Genomic DNA, 27697 nt, shown 5'->3' with positions numbered 1-27697 from the left:
ACAGTGCGAGTGCTGACGAGTTACATTTTGGTCTTCTGTTATACTTTTTAATTTTGGTCAAACCGTTTTGCACGTTCTTTAAATGACCACTTACAAAAGAGAAAAAACTTCATATATTACATTGCCATTTTATTTTTAAACAAATTATCCCGTAGAAAAGCACTTTACCTTAGTGTTTCATCTAAGAAAAGATAGAAAACTGCCGTCTATATTTACATTTTCCCTGTTTGCAATATTCTTGAATGTAATCACTGATCAGAGAAATGTATTATTGCTACTTACAACTTAATTCTTCCATGGAGACATTGGTGGAGAGCAGCTCAGGAGCGTCAGCAGGACATAGTCCCCTGGGTGCGGTCTTTGAGATTTGAGAAATGTTTGTTTCAGTGCAAAGAAAGTGATGACCATACCTGTCGGCCACATTTTTAAAATTCCAGGTAAAAGTCTGAATCTGTTTCTGCAAGTAACTCCAGAGATGTACAGCTGAATAAGAAAAACAAAAAGGCCGATTTGTGGTCCTGTAGATGTTTTGCATCACCCATTGGTTTATTTGTACCATATTTATATGAGAGGCTGGAGCTGTGGAGGGAAAAATAGGCATGGCCGTTTTCTAAGGAGTTTCTTGAACTTTTACCTTTAGATATCAGAAATTAGTGCTATGGTTACCACAAATTTCCCCAAAATTTAAGAAGGCTTGCTCTCAGTAAATGGATTGTCCTTACAATCAGTGTAAGCCTACTACTTTTCTAGATTGGTCTTTTTTAAAGAAAAGGACAACTATTCTATTTGAGGAATAAAAAAAAATCACCTACCACATTTATAGATACAAGGGATGTCTTGTTTGGATCTGATTGATCGCTATCAGGCTTGATTTTTTAATTTATCACGATCGCTTATTTTGAGGTGGAACTGCACCCATTTAAAAAAAAAATTACATTGTGGTAAGTGGTATTGAAATTTTTGTTCATTTTTAGTGAAGTAGTACTAATCCTGTAATGCGAATGCTAATGCTAATGAGTGGTATTGTGACAGATTTTTATTTGTTGTGACTGTGAATGTCAAAATTAAACTATAAAACTAATTTGAAGTGGAACTGTGATCGACTGGATTCATGACCTTTTGACCTTTGGTTTTTGTGTGCCACAAATCTATCTTAACTCCTTTAAAGCTGGAATAACATCACTTTCCTTGTGCTGCTTTCAGATGCCTTTCACAAGAATTTAACTATTTGAGCCCTGAGCAAATGTTTGTGATTTTCTTTCAAATCCATGGGGGAAAAGGCAATGAGCAACTGGATAATAAATGTAAGAAAATAGTAGATTTATTAAAAAAAAAAAAAAAGGTTAGAGAAATGTTGTTGAATATGTTTAGAATGATCATAATTCCATATTTAAAATTATGTTTTAAAAATGACTATTTTTGTAATTTTTCCCAGGTCATTTATTTTAAATAACTTTTTTTATTTTTATTTTTTTGTAATTATTTGTTTTACTTTTTCTTATTGTTGTTTTTTCCCACTAATTTAGGTAATTTTCTTGTACGTTTTAAAAATGTTGTTAATATTTGAGTCATTTCATATTTTGTTTCTCATAGCCCCCTTCCCATGTTTTTTTTTTTTTTTAAAGAAATCAAGCCAATTTGCCCGGGTTTCAAAGTGTTAAACGCGGATCACTTTAGCTAGGAACTATCCCCAAAGGAGAGGAAGCGAGGAACTACTACGGGACGTTTGAGCAACACGGATACATTAGCGTGTGACACAGCGGCAGAGCCATGTGGAAGGAGCTGTGAATACGAGTCGCGTTAACTTCGCTAATGAAAGTGCTGTTTAGAACATTTTACGGTCAAAATGAATGTAATTTTCATTGACAGCAAGAAAATAGTGTAGCTTTGATTAATGTTATTAGTGTCGACTTAATTAATCTGCTCTACATTTCGCTGAATAATGGGGAAATCAAAGGTAAGTAGCGGCCTGTGCGAACTTGTTAGTAAAGAGAGGTGAACGTAACACTATTAATCGATGGACTGTCTTAATTATTGCTCTTCAGTGAGAATCTGAACTATAATAAAGGGGAGGCATTTAGTTAGCAATACGACAGCATTGCTTGTTGTTGTAAGATCCTGTAGCTAACGGTAGCTTTTTTTCTGTGCTAGGTTAACGTTGAGCTCTAATCTGAACTTAATAAATAAAAACACATAGGGGTTTGTCACTGTTTGTTTTTGTCCAAGATAACTGATATATGTGTATTTTGCTCTCAGACCAAGAACCAGAAGAAATCCCGAGCAACAGCAAACCATGTGGCCGAGGAGACCTACGGAGCTATGCCCCACTCCTTCGTGTTTCATCGGGGTCAAGTCGGCAAAAACGTGGGTCAGCTCATCCTGGACGTGCGGAGAGTCATGGAGCCATACACTGCAGAGTCTCTGAAGGTAAAACTAAAAGCCTGAGCAGCTGTCAGCAGCTCAGATGAGACTGTACAAACATCCAGATTTCTGTTGGATGAGGCCATGTGCTTTGTGAACCCATTCGGTTTTATCATAGTCACAAAGTCAAATATTGAGGTTTGCCTGACCTGCTTTACTCAAACATCACTTTTCTTGTACCCCTTCCAGTGGTCTTTCATGATTATTTCAACCAGAGCAAATTGGTGCAATTTCTTTCAAAAACAAGGCACAAAAGGGAATTAGTCTAGCTTTTTAAAGCTATGGAAAAACTATCATTATGCAATTTAATTATCACACAATTACACATTTAAAATTATGTCACATAATTATAGATTTTAAGCACTTTTTTTCAAATCTCATTTTTTTGTTTGTTTCAGTTTTCTTGCTTTTTTTTCCCTTTCTTTTTACTCATTTTAAGTTAATGTACTTTTTTTCCCCAGAATTTTTGGCTTATATTGGATAATTTCTTTTGTTTTTTCCTTCTTCCCATATTTGAAAAGCCAATTTGCTACATTACTTTCCTGTTAAGCTGTATCTATTCATGTAACTACTGATTCATATCACTTAAATGTTGTTATTTTATCCTTTATTATAACTACCATATGTCCTTCTAATAAGATTTCCTAGATTTTAGGTCTCTCTTATTATCATTATTTTCATTTAAACATATTTAAATTGTATTGTTGGGGTTAAGTCTGTGACCCAGGTTTTCAATGCAATGACTGCTCTTGCAATTGTACATTTGATAATAAATAACTTAAGGAACACCCTCTTTTTTTCAGGTCAGGAAAAAAAACGTGTTGAAAGACTTTGTGGCTATCGCGGGACCGCTGGGAGTGACGCACTTCATGATCTTCAGCAAGACTCCCACCGCTGTCAACATGGTACGATCACATCGCACCATAAGCTCACAGCTCTTGAGTACTCGAGGATTTTCCAGCCGTGTTAAGCCTGCACCTCCATTAAACTACACATTTCTTGTACTTTCAGAGGCTTGCTCGACTTCCCAAAGGTCCTATGCTTTATTTTAGGGTACTCAAGGTAAATACATCAACTCATAATACAACACAAGTACAACCGATAGACGGGCTCAAATGATGACATTTTGATATTTGATTGTCAGTGATTTTTTTTCAAAGTAAACGCACTGATGTGCCCAAACTGCTGACGTAAATTCTAACTCTGCGTTTTTTGCACTTTTCTAAGGACTCTTAACTCTTTTTTTCCCAGTACTCTCTTGTCAAAGATGTGGTTTCATCTCTGAAGAAGCACAGAATGCACGAGCAGCAGTTCACACATCATCCACTACTCATCCTTAATAACTTTGGATCTGATGGCATGCACATTAAACTCATGGCCACCATGTTTCAGAACATGTTTCCTTCCATTAATGTGCACAAGGTATGTTATTTCAGCCATGTATTGCATTATTGTCACATTGGTTGACTCAAGATTTAAAGTCCTGTCAACATGATGAACGTATAGTCTTCTGAGATTTCCTCTGAAGATTTATTAAAAGTAAACGCTTTCTGATTTCTGAATCTTTGAGTCATTCAGCATTGTAACAGTTAAACTCTGTGTTCAAGCAAAAAAATTAAACACATTGTTGTTTTCCAGGTAAGCCTCAACAATATCAAGAGATGTGTGCTGCTGAATTACAACCCATCAACGCAGGAAATTGAATTTCGACATTAGTAAGTAATATTTTCTCACAAATGCTAACTTTTTGTTTTCTCAGTCTTTACATGCGTGGCTATACGTTATGCAAAGAGCTTCACAACTGCTTTCCTGACTTCTGGGTGTTGCTGCTCTTTGATGAAAAAGCACTGAGATGTTGGGCTCAGATGATGACAGATTGTGACTTGACTGTTCAGTGATGCATGTTCAAAGTAAACGCACTGATGAGCCTCCACACAATAAACAGATTTCTATTATTTTTTTAGTCAAAGTCCCACTGACCCACGTAATCATGTTCTAAACCTGCAGCAGCCTGAAGGTCGTCCCCGTGGGAATGAGCCGCGGGGTCAAGAAGCTGATGCAGGAGAAGTTCCCCAACATGAGCAAGTTTGAGGATATCAGCGAACTGATGATTAAGTAAGGCGTTAGCGAAGGCACAATTCTTAAAGTCTTGAGGTCAAAGGGCGCTTATTTTGATGGTGATGACCTGTAGCTTTTGTTCTAACATCTACAGAATTGATGGTGTGATCTGATCAACTATTTTCTGCTCTGCTGTAACTCTCAGGGGGGCGAACCTTTCAGAAAGTGAAGCAGAACAAGACGGGGAGCACAACATAACCGAACTACCACAGGTCTACTCTGGCCGAGGCAACATGGCGTCCCAGCAGAGTGCCGTCCGCTTAACCGAGGTGAGCCTACTGAGAGAGTGGAAATCACTCACTTAAGATTTATTCATTTATTCTCACAAACATTAAAACGACAGTCGTCCTCTGCAGCAAAAAAACAACAAAAAAATAAGAACTAATATCCGAATCCCTAAATTAAAAACCATATAGTGTGTATATATATATAGCGACCCAGTTGTAAGTCAAGTTGGCCGGGGAAACTGTTTGGAGAACCTGCAGCTGCCAGTGTGTCAACATGAAAAGAGGAAGTAAAACGAGATATTTCTGTATCAGTATTTTGTCTCACCCCTTTAACTGTTGAAAACAACATGATGTCAATGCTTGTGTGACGCCTGACTTGTCGCCGTGTTGTCCTCAGATCGGTCCTCGCATGACTCTGCAGCTGACGAAGATACAAGAAGGCATGGGAGACGGGAACGTCATTTATCACTCCATGAGTGAGTGCACTCGTCCTTACTTAGTAACATTTCTGCTTGATCTGGTGTACATGATGACAAAGCTGGTATGAATTCTATGATTTCTCTCTAAAAGTAAACGCTTACTGATGCATCCAGTGTATAAGTAGTTTAAAGCCGACTTGTGGTTAAACGTCTTTTAATGTGAAGTCGTTGTGTACTTCGTTTACAAGTCTCCAAAACCGAGGAGGAAATACAGGAGATCCTAAACAGGAAGGAGGCCCAGCTGAAAGAGAAGGAGGTTCGCAGGAAAAAGCAGGAGCAGAACGTTGCTCAGAAGAAAGAGAAACAAGAGGAGAACAAGTAATGTTCCCTTTTAGATCATTTCGACCCTTCTGTCGTATCCATTTTTCATTCGGTCAAAGTGTAAAATGGTTTGTTTTTTCTCATGACAGGAAAAAGAGCCTGGAAGGCATTAAGAGGAAACGCGCTGAAGCCGAGGCTGAGGAGGACAGCGAGGTGGAGGATCCCGGGATGCAGGACGATCAGGCAGCTGCTGTCGAATCTGAGGACGAGGTGGAGTACTACAGACAGGCTGTCGGAGAGGAGCCAGATGAAGGTGAATGTGAATAATGGGCTATAACCATTAGCTCTTGGGTCTTGTTTTGAATCATTTTATTGATCGATTTTTCCTCTGTGCAGACATGTTTCCCAGTGCCAAGAAGAGGCATGCCTCAGAGAGGAATCACGGACCTGCCAAGAAGAGGAAGCCGTCACCTGGTAAATCATTTAGAAAAGACAAAGATGCTAAGTCGCCCAAGAGAAACGCTCCGGGAGGAAAAGGATGGAAGAAATCAACGGACGGGGAGAGATCATTTGGAAAGAAAATGAAGCCAGGAGGAAAGTTGTACGGAGCAAATAAACCTGGAGACAGGGACAAGAAATTTGGTGGGAAGAAGAAATTCGAAGGGAACAAAACGTTTGGTGGAAAGAAAAATAAGGACAAATCTTTCAAATCTAAAGGTCCAAAAGGCAAACCAGCCTACAAGAAGAAAGCTGCAGGAGCGAAGCAAAGCTTCAAACAGAGGAAGGGAAAAGGCTGAATGATCCTCTTCTTCTTTGTGGACTTGGACATTGAATGTGTTGTCGATCCTCCAGTAGGTGGCAGCGAAGCTCCAGTTGCCATCGGTTTGATTATGAGACTGTTTATTGCTGAAAATCAGCAGAGGAGAACTTTAAGTGTTATATTTTCACACCGTGTGAGTTTATATTAAAAATGAACTTGCTCAATAAAGTGTTTAAAAAATGCTATTTTAAATTCAGTGGATGATTTTAGGGTGTTGGTGTAGTCGGTGTCTTGGGATTCTTAACCTCTAAATCTCTCGCTCGGCCGCTCACTGGCTTCTGTGTTTCAGCTGTACGTCGCTCAAATCCACCAAACCTAATTTTTGAAATTCTACTGTAGATCCCAAACTTTTAAAAGCTGGAAAATAGGGAATTTTGGTGAAATGTTAATAAAACCTAAAATTGTGAAAATCGATGGTTTTAGAGGTTAAAATTATAGTAATACAGAACAAACCAACTTGTTTTTATAAAACCAAAGTGACAACCGTTTAACAGCCAAACTTTCCTACTTACCAAGTTATTTACTCAAAATACAAAATCAAAACAAACTATCTTATTTCAGTCACTTGTATACATGTAAAATATCATTTTTTGCAAGTTCTTTAGTCCCAAAGTATTCTGTTAACTATTTTTGGGACTAAATAACTTGGCAGGAGAGACTGGCTGTAAACAAGGAGCTGTGGTCACTTTGGTTTTACAATGCTGTAAACTTTTAATAATTTTCTCATAAAAACTACATTGTTGGTTTATATGGAAAAAAAGTACTTGTTTTGCTATAATTTCATTTTAAATAATCTGGAACCATTGATTTTCACAATAAAGCTAATCTTTTAAAAACACTTTGGTGGAAATTCACAATTTACCAGGTCGTCTGAAGTAGTTTAGGACAGTTTTGGAATCTCCAATAGAATTTAAAATTAGTTTCAATGGATTTGAGCAACATATAGCTAGGAACACAGGAGCCAACGATTGTTTCAGTAGTTTATTAACCCTTAACACCAAAGAAAAATGCATTGGCTATTAATTATTTTAGTTGTTCAACTGCGATTGATTCCATGTGCCTTTTTTAAAAAGTTAATTAAAATTTTTTTAAGCAATATTCATATTTATATACTTACATTTTCCAAAGAAGCGTTTTTATTGTTGCAGTTCCTCATAGTGACCACTAGGGGGACACATCGTGTCCATCTACCGTCGAGGTGATATTTCAGGTAACGCCAAAGAAAAAAAAGATACCTCAAAACTAAACTTTCTGCTTCGTCTCAGATAAAACGGAGTGATATCTTAAAGCAATAATGTCAGCCACTGAATATTTGTAACATCAAAAAGGGGAGAAGATTTCTGCAATATCAATGCGGCATACGGTAAGACTCTACCTAAATTTTGTCGGTAAATCAGCTTCTATAGTGCGTATGCTAAATGCTAAGGAGCTAGCTTACCAAAAACTGAACAGGTTGATTGAATTTTTTAAAAGGAAATAAATATAAAACTTTATAAATATTTAAAAAAGAAAACGGCAAATACGCAGAAACCTAAATCCGTGAACCAATGGTGGGTCATTTACATATATATGTATTTACTTTTGCACACATTATTTATTTATTTACTTACATGTCTTTCACTAGCCCACATCAAAGAGGACCAATACGTTTATTTCAGCGACATAGATAAAAAAGTATATCTTTATCTGAGGTAACCTGACACTAATAACATAATATCCTTCTCACGGAAGACATTTTGACGTATAAATAATCAAATGAATGATGGCTTGTATCCTTGCTCATTGAAACTCACTGAAGCACCTGACTGCAGCAGAGCCATCCTTAGCATTTTTAGAAACACCTGTGCTCCTCCTGCTGTGTAGAGAGAAAGGCCAACAGGACGAAACTAAACATTATTCTACAAGGTAAGTTTTAATCTATATGACAGGAATACTCAACTTGATTTGCTTGGGGGCCACTTTTGCAAAATAGAAGGGGGCCAGGGGCCAGTTGCAGCAGCCCAATAGATGTTTCTGGGATTTTAGGACGTTTCTACAGGGTTCCTGCAGATCCTTAAAAAGACTTAATAGGCATTGAATTAGTTAATATTAAAAATAAGCCCTTAATTGGTATTAAATGTCTTGAATCAAGTCTTAAAAATATTAAGACATACAAAATCGTGTTTTATTATTGTTTGTTTTCTGACGTTGCATTGCAACATTTTAAATTAACTGCTGATGTCTTTTATTTATTTTTATTTTTTTTTAATTAACTTAAAATAAAACCTCTTGCAGAAAAGTCACCAAAAACAGTCATGTTTTATGTTACAATACATATGAAATTGTCCCTTAAACTTAGTAGTTGATTGTTGTTGTTTTTCAATTTTATTTTGGATGTTGCAAAATTGGTCTTAAATTTCATGTGGTGTTATAAAGTCTTAAAAAAAGTCTTAAATCTGACTTGCCTTTAGCTGTAGGAACCCTGATCTAGGATGTTTATGGGATTTCCCCCCCATATTTCTATGATTTCAGGAAATTTCAATGTTTTTAGGACATTTCTAGGATTTTTTAAAAAAATTTTTTTTTACATATCTATGATTTCAGGACATTTCAAGGATTTTAGGACACTTCCAAAATTTTTAAGGCATTAGGGGCTTAGGAGGGGACCCTCCACTGGTACTTTTTTGATAAATAATCTCCATTTTGATTCTGTTTTATGCACTCTGCCGCCTTATGTTAATCTTGCACCCTTTCGGGGATAGATTTGGCGAAGAAGTTGAGTATCATTGCAGTATGAAGTGTGGAAGTTTCTGTTCTAAAACTTTGAAGAATGCATTAAACATTCTCAATGGATATGTCTGAAATATAAATACAAGTTCCAGTCAATGAACGCAGTCTAGAAACATTATTCAAGAGTATTAATAGGGAGCAGATAGTGAACCGTAACAACAACAACAACTAAACCCCCTAGAAACACTAGTTTTATTTTAGACCACAGGAGGAATTAAAATCACATGATGTAATTATAGCTGCAGCAGATGGTAGCGATGCAGCACTGCCAGCTGCTGTAAAACCACAAAAAATAATTTTAGGTGTGACACTCCCACCCCATCATTGAGAGATCTTTAACAGCTCTGTAGTTCTGTCAGTAGCAGATATTACAGTAGTAACTCTTGCAACATCAAAGACACGATTTCAGTGTGTTTACTGACAACACTGGCCACAGAATATGGTGTAACATCAGATTTTCATGGAAACGCCAAACAGATGTGACAAAATTTTAAAAGTCATGATGCTGAAATTAATTGGGTGTAACCATGACTGCAACAAAATCAAAACTCACAGCAGTTGATTTTAAAAAATTATTATTTTTGATGGCCAGATCACTATATTATCACATTTAGCAGAAAGCCACTGCAGAGCTCTGCAGGTTCAAAGTTGCAAGCAATTAAAGTTGTTGATCTCATGTCTAATGTTACTCAAACAAAGCAACGCTGAAACAGAAATTCCAAGCTTGTGCAGACTTTTCTGAACCTCCATTAAAGATCACATTGAGGTGAGGCGTCATACTTTACTGTGGCTACTCTGAAGCTGTTGCATTCTCAATTTTGAGGCACATTTCCATTTTGATGGTACTTTATAACTACAAATATTGTAGTTTTTACCCAGTTACAATTATTTAACAGCAACAGTCACAAGTAACTTTTCAAATTAAGATTTTACCCATAAAACATGTCATCATGTATGATGCATTGCTGTGGATTAAAGAACAAAAGACTTACGGTACAGAAAATAGTTTAGAAAATTAGCAATGAGCTGTGACATTAAAATGCTTCCTACATGTTAATGTATCAGTAAAGAATATTATGAAATATTTTCCCATACAGAACTCTGAAAGGGCCAAAAGAGACTGAAGTACATTTTACTAGATTTTCTAGCCTTATATTTTGAATGGAATATGATTTTTTTCACAGATTATCTGCCTCATTTTATGCTGTATAAATATAGCAAGAATTTCAGAAAATGTGACAAAAGTTATTTTTTTATAAATGCTATCAACTACAGCCTTAAGAGTAGGATGGATTTATAACATAAAAGCAAAACTTTTTCTGTTTCTAGCATTTCTGATATAAGAATTTGATACATTTCTTTGTCATGTATGGTTATTTTTTGACTCTTGGTTGGACAAAACATGACATTTGAGGATGTTACTAATGGCACTTTCATTATTTTCTAACATTTTATAGAATTCTAAAGATATTTGTTGGTTACAGCTCTTGTGTAAACCACTGCTTTTGAATACCACACTGATTCAGCTCCTTCTGGGACAGAGTCCGAGGCAGGATAGCAGGTTGATGGCAGAGGGAGGAGACATCCAGCTAAACAGCAGGTACTGGGAGGCGGCACCTCCCCCAGTTTGTAATTAGTTGTCTCCCTCTTCAGAGAGCCTGAACCTTTGGAGAGGAGGCAGTCTATCTTCTCACAAATCTTTTTTTGTTTTGAGATTCATATCCCACGCAAATTTCTAATCCTGCATCTTCAACATTTACGAAGGACCAGCGACGACTTTTTATTTGGAAGCCGCCTCTATGGGACTCTAAACATGGAATTTTTGACAATGCGTTAGCCTTTGTTTTGCATCTGTGCCTCTTGGGAACTGCAGCTACACACTGGAGCAGAACAAAGACATCCTGAACACTTCATCTGTTACGGTAAGTCAGTGCAGTCCACTCTGATCTAGAAATGCAGTGATTATGGCATTCAAAGTTGCACTTGGCCAAATAAGTCTTTAGCTTATAAAATCATTATAAAATCTAGAAAAATGTTGTGTTATTGTTGTGTATGTGTGGACATCCACTTATGGTACCAGTAAGAAGTTTAAAGGCCTACAGGAGATTCTTGTGTCAGATGTCCATATTGACCTACTTGGATTCATGTGTTTACGATGTTGACTGTGGTTGTTGTGGCTGGATGTGGAGATAACTCTTCTGTTGACCGTGAGATGAAGGTGTGTTTATTCTGGCTGGTTGATGTTGACTGTTGTCCCTTCAGTGTTGACCTGCTAATAAATTCCAGTCGGGGGAGATGTGTTTACTCTCACTATGCAAGGAAACATCTGTCAACAGTCAAGACCCACAGTATACTGTTTCCTTGAAAACAAAGTTGTATCAGTTGTTATTTATGTGTTATTGCTGTGGTGATTCTAATCATGTCCTCTCCTCTGCTACCAGGGTGTCCACAGCAGTTTAACAGATTCATGGAGAAGATACTGACAATAGGTCTGACTCTTTTTTTAACGCTCTGTGTGGACATACGAGGAGCAGGAGGACTGAAGGAGGGGGCAAATGGCGAAAACATCCAGAAACGTTCACCCCGATCTTCAGATTCAAAAGGAGGCCGTTGCTCCTACACTTTCATTGTCCCACAGCAAAAACTGACAGGTGCGCTGTGTTTGAACACGCAGTCTGCTTCTGCCAACCAGTCAGAGGTGGCAGCGCTGCGGGCGGAGCTCAGACGGCAGCAGGAGCAGCTGGAGAAGCTCCAGGGCCAATTGGAGAAGGACGGGTCCCTTGCCATGGAGGTAAGAGCCTTGCGCAAAGAGAGTAACAGCATGAATTCACGCATTGCCCAGCTCTATGCCCAGCTGCTACATGAAGTCATACATAAGAAAGACCAGGCTTTGGAACAGCGAAGGGTAGAGAACCTCCTGCTAAATGCTACAACACAGGTAAGCAGAGCACTACTGTCACAGCAGTTCTAATTGTTATCAAACTCATCCTTATGTGAGCTGTTGGTGGTGCAACATCAGGCGCTGCAGGTGTCCAGTAACTACAGGGAGCTGGAGAAGAAGTATGGAGCCCTCACCTCCATGTTGAGTTCCCAGAACCAGTTTATTGCTCGTCTGGAGAAGCAGTGCCAGTGCAAGGAGACCACCCAGACCTTGCTGGTAGGGAACAAACTGTGGTCTGCAAATTTACACCCGGGACACAGTGCCTGCACGAGCAGCACGTGAGCGTTGCTGAGCCTGTTGCTTTTTATTTCAGTGACCATGTTAGAGCAGCCGCATTGCGTGAACAGTGCTACTCAGGCACGTCTCAGCTGCCTCTCAGCTGTGGCACATTTAGAAAAATGGATGTGAGACATTTTTTTTAGTGTGACCCACACATTTACTTACTTTAGATACTGACTTAATACGTCCTTTCACTATAGTTTCAAAGTCTGTACCTGACACAGACATGAAGAAACAGAATTACATCTGTTTTACTCAACCTTTTCTGAGGCAACATTTCTGTTGACACAATCCCCTCAGGTTTTAACACAAGGCTTTTAATGTGAAATACAGTAGTTAGAGCAGCAGGCAGCTCTGCAGCAGCATCGCAGCAGCAACACTGTTGGTGTTAACACAGCAAGTGTGCACGCTGCAGCAGTTCAGAGAGGTTGCCATCACGTGCTGCTCACACATACAGTGTGTCCCAGGTGTTACACTGGGTTTTCACACTGGAACTGAGATTGGTGTGTTGTTTTTGTGTCGGTCTGGCAGGTGACAACTGAATCCCCAAAAAGCCAGCCTAATGTGCATCTTAATCACAGCACAGAAGCCAACGAAATGACCAATGACGTTCAAAGGGACCAAAGTGTTCTTCCACCGCAGCAGGAAAAAACACTTCTCTCTCTCCCCACCACCGCAGCCAACACCACTACAGACCCTCCTTTCATTAGTTTCCCCGTCACAAAGACTCCAGGTACATCAATGTAAAGCATTTGTTTTGTGGCTCAAGTACTCCAGTACATGTAAATCTGTGCGTATGAGTGTATCAATTTTCTCTCAGTGTTTTTTAGCTGCTTAGATAAGTTGAAGCGAAAGAAGTCAGTGACCTGCTGGTAGAAACCTTATCTCTCTGGGAATGCCTAAACAATATCAGAAACAGCCAGCAGCTCTTATCAGAGAAGAGAAGCCTTCATAATGAGGACACACTCATGAAGCACAGCATGTGTTGGAGCTTTTAAATGGCACAATTACTCAGAACTTGCACAACTGGAATGTTCAAAATGACAAAGCAGAGGATTTGAGACATCCTAACCAACAAGTCAGCAGAACTGAAGTGACTCCACTGTGTGTGTGTGTGTGTGTGTGTGTGTGTGTGTGTGTGTGTGTGTGTGTGTGTGTGTGTGTGTGTGTGTGTGACTCAGCTCTTGCTTAAAGGTTTGATGAAAGACCGTGTATTGCCACATCTTGTCCGGTAAAAAACCACTGAGCTTGGGCTAAAGATGTTGTCGGGGATGACCGATTCGTGTGGGAGAATTTCCTCATTGTATACATTTTCTCCGTGCAGATTCCTTCGTTCATCTTATCACTGTGACGTGAAACACTGAACATGTGCTGGGGGGAAAAATTCCTCAGCTCTAAAAAGATAAACTGGACTTGCTTCAGTGTGTGATCTTCCTGACACTTAAACAAACTGAATTCCAAAACCATCCATAACACCCTTGTGTTTTCAAAGAGTGTCATCAAGGAGTCAAAGCAATGAGCCTGACACAAAAAAAGTTCCCCAATTCAAAGGAATAATTTAAAAAATGAAAAATTACAAGTTGCTAAGATTCATCATGTCTCAGTCAGGAAATGGTCTTAATTCTTGACTACTATAAATCTTGTATTTTAGCATTTTAGGTGTAACTAGGAAACTAAGCAGGCATGAGCAAATTCAGACCATGACTGACACTGCCTTCTCTCAGCATACTGTGTTTCTACTCTCTGCTTTTCTTATTATGGCTCCTTCACCCTACCATTTCAGGGCCATGGCGGGACTGCCACCATGTGCTGGAATCAGGTGAGACCACCAGCGGGATCTACCTGCTCCGTCCACAGAGTGCCAACCGCCTCCTGCAGGCCTGGTGCGAGCAGAGTCGGGCTCAGGGAGGGTGGACTGTCATCCAGAGGAGACAGGATGGGTCAGTGAACTTCTTCAGGACCTGGGAGCAGTATAAGGTGATAACACACACCTGCATGTCTGCAACACACACTGGGGTTTTATGTTTGTTGGTTTTTTTTAAAGGAAGAAACAAGACCAAGAGCCTACAGCAGCGCTGTCAGCTTGTTTAAACCTGGTATTAACATGCGTTTCGGTGATCTGAACATAAGTGGACAGCCAAGACGCATAGACCCACTTTTGCACTATGCACATACACATTCTACACAGCCTGTAGTCACCTGCTATGTCAAGGCTTTAGCTACAGAGTGCACAGCCACAGTAGGTAGCAGCTGCACAACAAACTACCTCAGTGAGCTACAGAAATGGGCAAAGCAAAGTGGAAAAAACTTTGAAGAAGTGTTGAAGGACACGATGAGCCAGATCAGTGAACACCTGGAAGAGGAAAGGAGCAGCAGAGCCGTCAGTTCAGCTTCTTGAAGCCACGCAACCTGAAGTCTCTGTTTCTGGCCAGCTGCCCCGAACAGATCCTCTTGCTTCACGCGCTACAGCTGTTTCACTCTCAAGCAACGACTTAAATTCACCCGCAATACACATAGTTGTCGTTGAGCATATTGTGAGAAAGGAAGACATGAGTTCTCAGTTTCTGTCTCCGCTCCAGCTCCGTGCTCTCTCTGGGAAATGCCCTAAACCCGTTAATCGAACAGATTACGAAACATGACGTTCCCGGATTGAAATACCTCTTGCTGATTCCAGTCTGTCTGCCTTACATAACACCAGGCGAATTTTCGAGAGCTTGCTGTAGAAATATAGATCGATATATAGATATACATTACAAGAATGAAAGCAAAGGCAACTATTAAGTTAAAAAGTCAAAAAATATAAACAGACACAACAACAATATAGGCATTTTTAGTGTGGTCAGTTCTTTCCAGAATGGATGGTTTCACTTCCGCTTTTTGCTCAGTCCTTTCAAGTTCAATTCAACTTAACTGGCGAGAGTCTTTTATCAAACAGACGGATCTAACTCACCACTGTAACAGAGGGTTTTCAGGTGTATGTGTGAAGAATGCTGTAAAATGCCCTGTGCTCAGGATCACTTCTGCTTCACACATCAAACAGCCAGATGGCATCAGGAAAGAGGAAGTGACCTCACCTCACCGGGATATGTTTAACCTGGCGGTCTAGGATTGGCTATGAGGTTAGTGGGTTTTTAATCCTGGTCACACCGGCATGAGGGAACCATTTGAACTTAAAAAAAACTTTGAGTCATTTTAAGGTACACGCTCACTGTGTTTATTTTCCTAAACCTTACCGGTGTAACTTTACGATAATTACGTAACTTTACATTGAGGACATAATGCCATTTGTGGGGTGCTAACACCTAAGATATTATAAAAATTGTGTGTGCATTTTGGAGGATATTATACAAACCGTTGTATGAGCATACCTTGGGTCGCATCACCCGAGACACACGTTAATACCAGGTGTAAGGCACAGCGCTGCTTTGGTGTAAATACTGACGTCGTCATGCTAACATGCTGATGTTTAGCATGTGTAATATTCAGTTTAGCGTGTTAGCTTACATTCGATAATTTGCACCAAACATTAAGTACAGCAGAATCTGATGGGAAGGTTATTAGTTTTGTAGGTAATCAGTCACAAACCAAATGAAAAAAAACTGACCTAATGATATCGCTAGACAAAAAGTCAGAGGATCACCAGTGTTTTAACAATTGATCCTAAAGGGGACATGAATATTTTTGCCAAATTTATCCATCCAATAATTGTTGAGACATTTAAATGAAAGCCAGATACCTAGAAGCAGAGTTAGAAGATCCCAAAATCAGTAGAATTCCTCATCTGGGGAAGATACCAACGTCTGTGCCAATCCATCCAGTAGAAATTGAAATATTTTACAGGGTAAGTGCAAATTTTGACCTGCAGCACTGAAAGGAAAAGTCAGAGGATTACCGAAAGTCAAAAGGATTCATCCTCTGGGGAACATGAATGTCTGAACAAAATTTTGTGGCAGCCCATCCGATAGTTGTTGTAATTATTCAAGGTGAACAGAACAACTGACTGTAAGTGCCCTCTCTAGATCATTGCTAATAATAGAAGAACTCATTAAAAACAAGATGACAACAAGATTAATACTTTTCCTCAGATTAAACTGGTGTGTTGGCGTGTTACAGCAAGGCTTCGGTAACCTAGACGGCGAGTACTGGCTCGGCCTGGAACACCTCTACTGGCTGACTAAACAGGCCCAATATAAGCTACGGATAGCTCTGGAGGACTGGCAGGGCCGGCAGGTGTTCGCTGAATATGACAGCTTCCGCCTGGAGCCGGAGAGCGATTGGTACCGACTGCGGTTGGGACAATACCACGGCAATGCAGGGGACTCCCTCTCATGGCACAATAACAAGGCCTTCACCACTCTGGATCGAGACAAGGACAGCTACACAGGTTTGAACTCCCCTGGTCTTGTTTGATATCTCTCTGTTGCTAGTTTTGACTTTTTCTCTTTATAAGTGTGTTTCTCTGTTGTGTCATTAGGCAACTGCGCTCATTACCAAAAAGGAGGCTGGTGGTACCACATGTGTGCCCACTCCAATCTGAACGGTGTGTGGTATCGGGGCGGGCACTATCGCAGCCGTTATCAGGATGGGGTCTACTGGGCGGAGTTCCACGGAGGATCCTACTCTCTCAAACGAGTTTCCATGATGATCAAACCCTCATAAGATAGTTGCATTATGGGCATGTGCAAAAGAGATATAATGATGAACTGATGCAGGCAGATGAAGAGGGTCTGTCGCACCCAGTAATGTAATAATTTCCTGAAAATGAAATAAAATTTTCACTCAACCTGACTGAAAACATAATTAACCCAATAATTGAATAACTTGACCAATAATGTAATAAAATGCTAACTGATATTGTAAAACCATTTCTGCCTATAATGTAACACCTTTCTGGTAGGTTCTTTTTTTTCCAAAACTGAAAATGTAATAAGTGTACAAAAGTATGCTTTTTTCTCAGAAATATAAAGTGTGCTAGTTATACAAAGTTTATAATGCCGTTTGTGTCTACTGAAAACACTAACATTTGACACTAATTTCATTTTTAAAAATGTAAATTCAACTTTTATGTAGAAATACAAATTTACAACAGGTCACATGTGCTGTATTGATACTAGGAACAGATGCAACCAAGTAAAATACCTTTTAATGGAAAATGAACCCACCCATACCCTTGCTGATTGTTGTTGTTGTTAGATGAGAAAAGCTGCAGAAAATGGCTAATGTCACACAAGCGAGCAATGAAGGCAAAACAACCAGTTACATTATTTGGCAAAATACTACAAAAAATACAATAATACAAAAAAATGTTGTTTACATTATCAGAAAGGCCTTTTTTTAAATTACATTGTTGGTAAATGTGAGTACGTTATTGGATTTTATTACATTCTCGATCAGGTTAAGTGCAAATTTTATTGCATTTTGGGACGTTTTATGTCATCAGGAAATTATAACATTACTAGGTGCTACAGGGCCTTAAAGATTATGTTTCAGTGTTATCCCTTTACAGTGTTGAGCCAGTGTGTCTGTTTAAAGAGGAACACTACTTAAATTGACCCTTCCTTAGTCCCAATTTTCAGGCTAGTGATATTTATCTTCAAAATTTGTCAGATTTCAGTCTCCTTATTCAAGTACCTTAAACATTACCACAGGAAACAGGGCTGACGTTGTTCATCTCACATTATGCTAACTTGTCTTGATGTAGCTATACATGAGCTAGCTAGTGTTTTGTTAACCTTAACAAAAGATGTGACCATATACAATAAAATGTGTCCATGAAGATTGTGCCAGTACCCAGCCACATCTTTTAACTGTTTCCAAATTTTGGTTTTCTTCTCAACATAGACAAACCATAGCACATAGCATATCAAAGTCACTTATAACAGGAAAGGGCAATATTAACAGAGGTTATACCAGGTTCCAAGCTTGCGTAACTGAAATTGGACAACAGCAAAAGGGGACGGGGCTAAGGAAGGTTTGATTAAGAATGTGTTATTTCCATGACCGTGGTAAGTTCAGTCATTATTTGTGAGCATGAGCTAGTCTCTGTCAAAGCTAGAAACCAGAGAATTAAGTCTCAGACTTGTAATGTCATCGGGTATAAAGTCTGCAGCTGCTCCACTGACAATGATAGCCTGATTTTGTGGACCTGCAGAATTTTTTACGAGCTTTATTCTATTGCAAAGTTCCCAGTTGTGAAACAGAAAATGTAGCCATATACTCAGAACATTCCCCTGGCTGCTCTCATGGTCATCGACAACATCTTTTCCTTTTCATTATACATGCGACAGTTCTAAACTTTATACCCTGTGACATTGCAAATTTGGGTTTTAGCACTCAAGTTTTTAGATTTGGAACAGAATTGTTCATGTTTACTAAACTTTTTGGACTGCATAAAAATGGACATACTTTCCCTTTCATAAAACTGTGTAAAACTGTAAAACTAAATTTTGAATAGTCAGTAAAGTGTGTATAGACTGTGAATCACTGCATGAGTAACATGTTACATGTTGACACGTTTGTCCTATGTGTTGCAATTTCCTGACAAAATTTGATGTTTTTCAGTGTGCAACATATTTTTAAAAAATAAAAATATGCTTAATTAGCTCCTGTTTTAAAAAAATACTTTACAATGTACATATATATATATTTATATGTATAAGAATATATTACCTATGATGGCTCCATAAAGAACAAACTGTGGTTTTGCTGTCATGTTTCCGTTTTGCTCAGTTTCCTGTATTCTAGGGCGTTGAATTTCCCTTGGTGTGCTTGGTTTGTTTTTTTTTAAAAAATTCTCACTAAGCTCGCATAGCTGGCAGCAGCAGGTAGTCACCCATCAGGGCCAGCTCTGAATCAGGATTAATCCAGTTACTAAAGCCATACAGTCACTGGATCATCCTGAAACGCACCTCACCTTCTTCATCCAATGTGCTCATCGAGCATGCTGCCTCTCACGATGTTGGGCTTCCTCATGCTCATGCTGTCTCTGTGTGGTGAGTGATAATGATGCTCTACATGAGCTCTGTGTGGTGCTTAAATGTTATTCTTTGTTTTGTGCTGCACTTGGTATAAAATATTTTAAATTACTGCTATAGTTTTTTGATTTCTTATAGCTTCAATAGCTCCACGTTTCCAGTGATGGTGACGGTGAAAACGAAACCAAAAAAATTCATACTACACTCATTTTATGAAAAAAAAAAAAAAAATTGTTAACCAAACTTCAAAAATTTCTTTAATCGGCAGGACAGGAAATAAGTTTCTTTTTCAACTTCCAAGGAAACTGTGTTAATCTATTTTTTTTTTCTCATTTTAGCTGAATTATTTCAAGTGTTATCAGCTGACACCATTATTTTAAGTTTGTAAACAATTTTATCAGTGTTACAATTTTACACAATATGCAATCATTTTCTTTTATTGGGGTGTGGTTAAGATAAATCTAAAGAAAGTCAAGAAAGAGAACAGATGAGAGTCAAGGAAATGAAAGAAAAATGGTCATGTATGTAGTCTTTGACTTTTTAAAAGAATTTAGTTGGAAAAAAAGTGGAAGTTTGATGCTTTAAACAGAATTTAAACTTTTACATTTTAAGTGGCGGTAGAGCTGGGTGTTAAAATGTTTGTGGTAAAAAACTTCCGCTATATTAACTGTGACAGTTGACTTGTGTAAACCACATTTACTGCATGGGGGTGGTGGAAAAAGTACATTTTGAGATGAGAACGATTTAGAGTAGATTAAAATCAACTTAATTATTATTGTACAGAGAACAGGTACTAAAACAAACGGCAGTTTTTGCAGCATTTAACCAGAAGTGCAAAAGGCAGTAAAGTGAAGAGTAATTAACATAGGTATAGTGGTTAAAAAACATAAATAAATTATATTAGATAAATTATATGATATTACATCACTCTTTACAGTGAGTACAAACTGTACCACACATAGAGTATACAGTATTTTTTTTAGTAATTTTGTGTCTCTGGGGTTTTTTGTGTCTCTTTGCAGTTCCTTTGCACATTTTTTTTTCCAAATCTTTTTTTGGTCAGTGCATGTTAATTTGAGTGACATTTTGAATTTAGAATTAAATTACAAAGCTTTATCACAATTTATAATATAACCATTACAAAGCAGGATCATACTTGTTTCAAATGAAGAAAAGGTGCAGTATGACGCTCGCATACTGGCAGAGATGGGCAGTATTACAATTACGTATTTAAAATACATATTTAGTTACTAAGAATTTTAAATCATTTGTATTTTACTGAACAGCCAAAAATAAGACATAATTTGTAAAGAAATAAGTGCTTGTGTTTGTACATTCAAAGTACTTAACATATGTAGGTATGTCATATGTTAAAGACCCATTTTTATTTACAGGTTTAAACTGTATTGAAAAAAAAAACTACACAATAACAAGTCTAATCACAGTTTTGGGCTAAATTCAAGAGAATTAAGTGACCTGTCTTGCCGGGTCAAGCAATATCCTCACTGTAAACTACATTTGAGTAGGCATCTGCTAAATGCTCAGTCTCACTGTCATCTGAAAGAAGTAGTGCATCTTCGTGCCCTAACTGTTCATTTTCCCCAGCTGCATTTCAATTGGCCCTTTTACTCAGACACTCAGTGGTTGCTTCAGAAACTGACAGAAACCACCCAGCATGCACCCCGAACTCTGGTGCCTCCCGCCTCCAACATATACTGATTGGTCACTTCAAATCTGTGATGAAGGAAATTAACAGAGCTCTTCTTTTCAGTGTAGGTGTGTTCAGGTTAGAACTATAATGACGCTCCTAAAAAGATAATATCAGTTTGCTGGGAATGTACTTTTGTATTTTAAGTATATGTAATTTGTAACACAATATCTTTTGATGTAATTGTGCCCACATGGGATTGACAGAAACATGACAGAGTACTGAAAGCAAGATTTTGGCCAGTTCAAAGTACAAGCGACTTGTATTAGTAATCAGAGCCACCAGAGTGCAGCAAAGTGCATTTTTAAAGTCCAATAAAATAAAAATAAAAACATTTGTCTATCAACAGATGCAGACAGTATTTGCCCCAGTGACCTTAACACTCTGACACTGGAGCCGGACAAGCTTCTAATCGATTTTGGAGCGAAGAATGTTTCGGAGTTGGTAAACTGCACCAGCACAGATGAGGATCATGATGGGATGTACTGGAGTTTTGGAAATTCAAACTCTCCAGTGGAATATGACGAAAGTTTTATTGCCTGGTCACTGTCCCTGTCAGACTTGAATGAAACAGCGCAGTGCAAAATAAAGCAGAGTGATGGTCATGAATGCAGCATAGAACTTGACATTACTCTATACAGTAAGTATAACTTCAAATGAGTATTATGAAATAAAATTATGAAAAACAATAATCTATATCAAATTTTGTTTTCATAGAGTATCCGGAAATGGTGTATGTGTTTCCTTTAAATTATGCAACTGCAACGGAAGGGACTTTGTACCAGCTGCAGTGTGATATCATCAGTGTTGCACCTGTTCAAAACCTCACTGTGAGGTGGTACAAAAACAATCAGATCATCAGGACAGACTCCTTCACCAGCACAATCAAAACACCAGTAACTGAGTCTTCAGTTCTGGAAGTCAACATCAGCAGAGATGAAAATGGAGCTCGGTTTAGGTGTGAGGCTCAGCTGGACTTTGGGCCATATGAGTCACCACCTCCTTTTGTTTCTAACACATACACTGTGGTTGTGAACTGTGAGTAAACACTTTGTTGTTTCCAGATAAACGAAACTTAGGGGAAATAATGTTGTTCTATCATGTTTATACCTAAATAAGCGAAAAGCCTTCATTTGCTTCTTCAGATGCTCCCGATATCGAGAACAAATCAGAAGATGTTTACGTGGACGAAGGTAGTAATGTCACCCTGCACTGTGAAGCTGAGGGGCGCCCTCCTCCAGGCTTTCAGTGGACATTAGATGGTACGGATATGTTGGAGAACAAAAACTATCTTGACATTATTGGAGTGACCACCAATGCGACCTACATCTGCACAGCTTTCAATAAAGTGGGAAGAGTGACTAAGAAAATCCATGTACATGTGATAAAAACCACAGCAGCCACTGTAGCCCCTGCAGCCGCTGCAGCCGTGACCACCCCTGAGCCATTGATGCCAAGAGGTATCCATCTTTTACATGAGTTTAGACATTGAATATGTACCATTGTTGTGTATTGTGCAGCATAAAGAAGCCCTTATTGAATATGCTTTCTTTTGAATTGCAGCTTGCCCCTTAATATTAACGCCTGCCGAAATTGTGGTGCGATTTGGAGATTCAGCTTCAATTAACTGCAACACAACACAACCAGATTTCGTGGGAATGGGCTGGGAGGCTACATTAGGAAGCACAGCCTTTTTACGTCAACCTACAGTCCTCTGGACGGTTGACAAGCTGGAAGACTGGACCATGTATGTTACATGCTACGTTTTTCTGAGAGGTGGTTTCCAGTGTAATGTGCGGCCAAACATCACTCTTTACAGTGAGTACAGACTGCGCCTTACAGTATTGTCTGTCTTCGTCTCAGGGAGATTGTCGTTTTTTTAAATGGTTTGTCTTTTTGGTCATTTTGTTTCTCTATGCAGTTCCTTTGCACCTTTATTTCAAATCTTTTTTTACATGTTAATTTGATTTACATTTTGTAAGTGAAGGCTGGGGGAGGCCAGACACTTTTGGCCCCTGGGCCTGCAGCTGGTATAATCCATCCATGTATCATCTGTGTGTGCATATTTCTTGTACAGTGGTGATTGCAATTTTAGAAGTATCATGACATTTGCTTTGTTTGTTTTTATTTACAGAGACTCCAGACATTGTGTCAGTCTCTGCAATGCATCAGGGGCCGATGGTTGAAGGCAAAGAGTACAGTCTGAAATGTGACATCTTCAATGTGGCTCCTGTGGGGAAGCTCAGACTGACATGGATTCGGGACAATAAAACTGTGAACATAAAAACATTTGATGGCAACAGTATGGGCCCAGTCAATGTGTCCTCTATTTTGAACATCACAGCTAACAGAGATGACAACGGGGCACAATTCAAATGCATGGCTGAGCTGATTCTCGGACCAAATGGACCAGAGATTGTACCTACTGTAACCTCATCACCTCACATTGCTGTTGTGAACTGTAAGTTTTCCACTCATACATTTATAATAGGCTGGGCAGTATCTCTCTTTTTTCATACCTTCATACCTTCACAACATTTTAGCAAAAGAGGTATCCATCTTTTACATGAGTTTAGACATGGAATATGTACCATTATTGTGTATTGTGCAGCATAAAGAAGCTCTTATTGAATATGCTTTCTTTTGAATTGCAGCTTGCCCCTTAATATTAACGCCTGCCGAAATTGTGGTGCGATTTGGAGATTCAGCTTCAATTAACTGCAACACAACACAACCAGATTTCGTGGGAATGGGCTGGGAGGCTACATTAGGAAGCACAGCCTTTTTACGTCAACCTACAGTCCTCTGGACGGTTGACAAGCTGGAAGACTGGACCATGTATGTTACATGCTATGTTACTCTGAGAGGTGGTTTCCAGTGTAATGTGCGGCCACACATCACTCTTTACAGTGAGTACAGACTGCGCCATACAGTATTGTCTGTCTTCATCTCAGGGAGATTGTCGTTTTTTTAAATGGTTTGTCTTTTTGGTCATTTTGTTTCTCTATGCAGTTCCTTTGCACCTTTATTTCAAATCTTTTTTTTGGTCAGCACATGTTAATTTGATTTACATTTTGTAAGTGAAGGCTGGGGGAGGCCAGACACTTTTGGCCCCTGGGCCTGCAGCTGGTATAATCCATCCATGTATCATCTGTGTGTGCATATTTCTTGTACAGTGGTGATTGCAATTTTAGAAGTATCATGACATTTGCTTTGTTTGTTTTTATTTACAGAGACTCCAGACATTGTGTCAGTCTCTGCAATGCATCAGGGGCCGATGGTTGAAGGCAAAGAGTACAGTCTGAAATGTGACATCTTCAATGTGGCTCCTGTGGGGAAGCTCAGACTGACATGGATTCGGGACAATAAAACTGTGAACATAAAAACATTTGATGGCAACAGTATAGGCCCAGTCAATGAGTCCGCTATTTTGAACGTCACAGCTAACAGAGATGACAACGGAGCACAATTCAAATGCATGGCTGAGCTGATTCTCGGACCAAATGGACCAGAGATTGTCCCTACTGTAACCTCATCACCTCACATTGCTGTTGTGAACTGTAAGTTTTCCACTCATACATTTATAATAGGCTGGGCAGTATCTCTCTTTTTTCATACCTTCACAACATTTCAGCGAAACACGCAGTATATGACGATATTTATGTAAGTGGCAAGTTTGCTGTATTTCATTTCATGAGCTTTTACAAGCTCCATAAGCAGAAAAACAACAGTACACCTTCTGAAGACAAGTTTATCTCTTTTGCAAAACTAAGAGTGGCTGAATTGCCTTGTGAACTTAATGAAGGGCAAATTTATATAGCACATTTCAGCAACAAGGCAATTCAAAGTGCTCTACATAAACATTAAAAATCTTGAGACAAATTGCAAAAGAAATTTACAACAACAAAAAAGTTTTCTCTACCCACTGTTTTTTTTCCCTGCTGTCTCCCTCTGCCTTTGCAGAATAACTCATCGTGCAACATAATGCAATCACTTTAGTAGCTTGTTCCCCCGGTGAAGACTGACCTCTGGTGGTGCATGCTGTGTACTACATCGCCTCAATAATTCATCTCTGTATCAGTTTAATCGAAAGAAGAGCTTCTGTATTTTCAACAGTCTTGAAAATAATACCTCCAGGATTTCTAAATACCCTGTTATACCATAATACCTTGATGTCGCCAACCAAGTTATAATTGTGTGTTTTTTCTTCTAACTTACTAACCACACACCACTAAGATCATGTATTGACTAATGTGTTCATGTTTAATTTCAGATGAACCACAGATCAAAGTTTGTGAAAGACATCTCACTGATGTGGAGCATAAGATCAGAGTGGACATGTTGTCCTGTGAAGCTGATGGGAACCCTCCACCTGCTGTTCAGTGGTACTACAAAGGTGCACTGATCAATGCATCTCAGCCCCTCAGCAGGACGCAATCAGGAAAATACACAGCTAAATTTGAAAACAGCTTTGGCAGCACCGAAATCTCTGTTGATATCACAGTTGAATGTAAGTGAATTAGATCTGCCTGATTACATATAAGTCTATATTTCTTTGCTGTAATTTATTCTGAAAAGTATTTTTTTTTTTTTTTACAATGTTTACAGATGGCCCTTTGTTTACTTGTAATGATCGCTACGAGGTTAAACAGAATGATAAGTTCCCGTGTGAAGCAGTGGGAATACCTAAACCTATCACCACCTGGCGTAAAGATGGAATAAATGTGGATTACCCCCTGCACCTGACAAAGAAGGATAATGGAACATATACACTTGAAGCAACCAACAAACATGGAACAACCAACCACACGCTGTATCTTGACGTGTTGTGTGAGTTTTGTTTGTCACAAAAACAGTCTATGCATATCGTTTTGTTAACAGTAAAAGCAAGTGATGTGGGATTAAAAATACATTTTGCAGCATTTTCTTAAATATTGCCTTTTTATCCACAGATACCCCTACAATCATAGAAGAAACCTACAAGGAAAAGGAGTTCACCCTGGGTGAAAATGTGACTCTGGACTGCATTGCTGAGGGCAACCCTCCCCCTGAGATCCTCTGGACCTACACCCCTGCAGTGAATGCACGGGAGACCACCGGGGGGCGCCAGAGGAGCATCATCATCACAAGAGCCACGTCTACCAATGCCGGTGTTTACAACTGCATTGCCAGGAATGGAGTTGGGAGCCATACAAGATCTGTCACACTGATGATGAAAGGTATCATTATTGATTATGTGCAGAACACTAATAGAAATGTAGGCCTACACGGTGAAATGGTAACTGATGTTAATGCTGTTCTACATATGTTGCAGAAAAAAAACAAATGTTTATGGCAACAAGTAGTGAGAAGCACACTTTCAATTTATGTTGCTTTATGTTGTTTTATCCTACAGATGAATCCAAGGCATTCCCCTTAGCAATCATTTGGATGCTGATTGTGTTGATCGGTACCCTCATCTTCATCGTCATGGTGGTTGTCCACAACCGCCGGAAAAAACAAGGACAATATAGTTTTGTCCCTGATGGTGCAGATAAGCCTATCCCTATGACCCCTCAGTCTAACGGGGTGCAATAGAATGTAACTTGGTGAATGGGAAGGGGCAAATTAAGAGACAATGGGCCCACGGGCACTGATATGCAAAGGGCCCCAAACCCTCTTTCTCCAATAAGAGCAAGACACAGCCTTTGAGGTGGTTTTTATTTGTTGTTGTTTTGCATCTCTTTGCAGTCATTGTGCATCTTTTTTAAGTTTTATGTCTTGTCATAGTCATTTTGTGACTCTTTGAGGTCATTGATTTTCTCTTTCTGTGGTTGTTTTGCCCCTTTTTGTAGTTTCTTTGTGTATCTTTGCAGTCCCTTTGCATCTCTTTTTGATCCATTTGTATCCCTTTGATGTATTTTTTTGTATTTTTGTGGTTGGTCTTTTCCTTTTCAGACATTTTGTGCTTCATCGCAGTTCCTTTGCATCTCTGTCATCATTTTGTGTCTCTTTTGGGTATTTTTTGTCTTGTTGTGTTTTTTTCTTTTTGCCCCCTTTAGTTATCTTCTGCCCCTTTGCAGTTCCTTTTGTTTCTTTGTTGTCTTTTTGAGTGTCTTCCTGGTCTGAGCATGTTTTTTTTTTTGAGTGACATCTTGCAGAGGAAGAACAGGGGAACAAACACCTTGGGCCCTTGGGCTTGTGTCCAGTAGGCCTGTAAATATTGTATTTACATGTTATCATTAGTATGGTATGATCCTAAGGTTACACAAGAAAAGACAGTGTAAAAGTTACTTATCGAAAGCACTTATTTGCCAAACAGTGCTATTGACAAAGCAGGTGTATTATAGCAATGTTCATATGTTTGTGCTTGAAATTCTAACCTAGTTTTTATCTTCTTTATTATTATTCTTAATAAAGTTATACAATGGTAATGTGTTGTGTGTGTATTTGGAAACTTCATTGCTCACTGAATATACTTGACAATGATTATCTTCATGGTCTCAGATTTTTTTTGCTTTCACAATTTAAGTTTGTTGTCAATGCCTAAGTTTGCATTGTAAACCTACTTTGTACTTTGGTCACATTAAAAAAATGTAGGCCTTTTAAAAACATTATATTACAGCTACATCATAAGCTTTGGGTTAAAGGACAGTATTCTTATTTAACATAAATAATTCACGATTTGAGAAGTCACTTAAAATTGATTGTAAGTACAGAA

At 38.8% G+C, this 27697-nt stretch overlaps 3 protein-coding genes across 3 annotated transcripts; all 3 read left to right on the top strand.

The window, feature by feature from the left end:
• Positions 1-1693: 1693 nt before the first annotated feature.
• ppan (peter pan homolog) lies at positions 1694-6508 on the top strand. Its single transcript, XM_042505063.2, has 12 exons — positions 1694-1957; positions 2257-2427; positions 3225-3326; positions 3433-3483; positions 3673-3843; positions 4060-4136; positions 4429-4536; positions 4685-4808; positions 5164-5242; positions 5434-5563; positions 5656-5819; positions 5903-6508. Exons 1-12 carry the CDS (start codon positions 1943-1945, stop codon positions 6301-6303), a joined length of 1593 nt encoding a protein of 530 aa, XP_042360997.1. The 5' UTR covers positions 1694-1942; the 3' UTR covers positions 6304-6508.
• Positions 6509-9833: 3325 nt separating this feature from the next.
• angptl6 (angiopoietin like 6) lies at positions 9834-18916 on the top strand. Its single transcript, XM_042505009.2, has 7 exons — positions 9834-11017; positions 11537-12033; positions 12115-12252; positions 12847-13048; positions 14099-14292; positions 16429-16699; positions 16790-18916. Exons 2-7 carry the CDS (start codon positions 11563-11565, stop codon positions 16972-16974), a joined length of 1461 nt encoding a protein of 486 aa, XP_042360943.1. The 5' UTR covers positions 9834-11017; positions 11537-11562; the 3' UTR covers positions 16975-18916.
• Positions 18917-19106: 190 nt separating this feature from the next.
• LOC121957282 (intercellular adhesion molecule 5) lies at positions 19107-27410 on the top strand. The gene is made up of 12 exons (XM_088091213.1): positions 19107-19307; positions 21347-21637; positions 21715-22035; positions 22143-22457; positions 22561-22815; positions 23132-23458; positions 23652-23906; positions 24231-24557; positions 25271-25507; positions 25606-25827; positions 25950-26216; positions 26393-27410. The coding sequence occupies exons 1-12, from the start codon at positions 19241-19243 to the stop codon at positions 26572-26574; spliced, it is 3066 nt and encodes a 1021-aa protein (XP_087947339.1). The 5' UTR covers positions 19107-19240; the 3' UTR covers positions 26575-27410.
• The last annotated feature ends 287 nt before the right edge of the window (positions 27411-27697 follow it).

Source organism: Plectropomus leopardus, chromosome 18 (genome assembly GCF_026936395.1).
Source record: "Plectropomus leopardus strain MGB_pleo_1.0 chromosome 18, ASM2693639v1, whole genome shotgun sequence".
NCBI classification, from domain to species: domain Eukaryota; kingdom Metazoa; phylum Chordata; class Actinopteri; order Perciformes; family Serranidae; genus Plectropomus; species Plectropomus leopardus.
The sequence above is the reverse complement of the archived record's forward strand: the minus strand, read 5'-3'. Positions and strand labels throughout refer to the sequence as shown.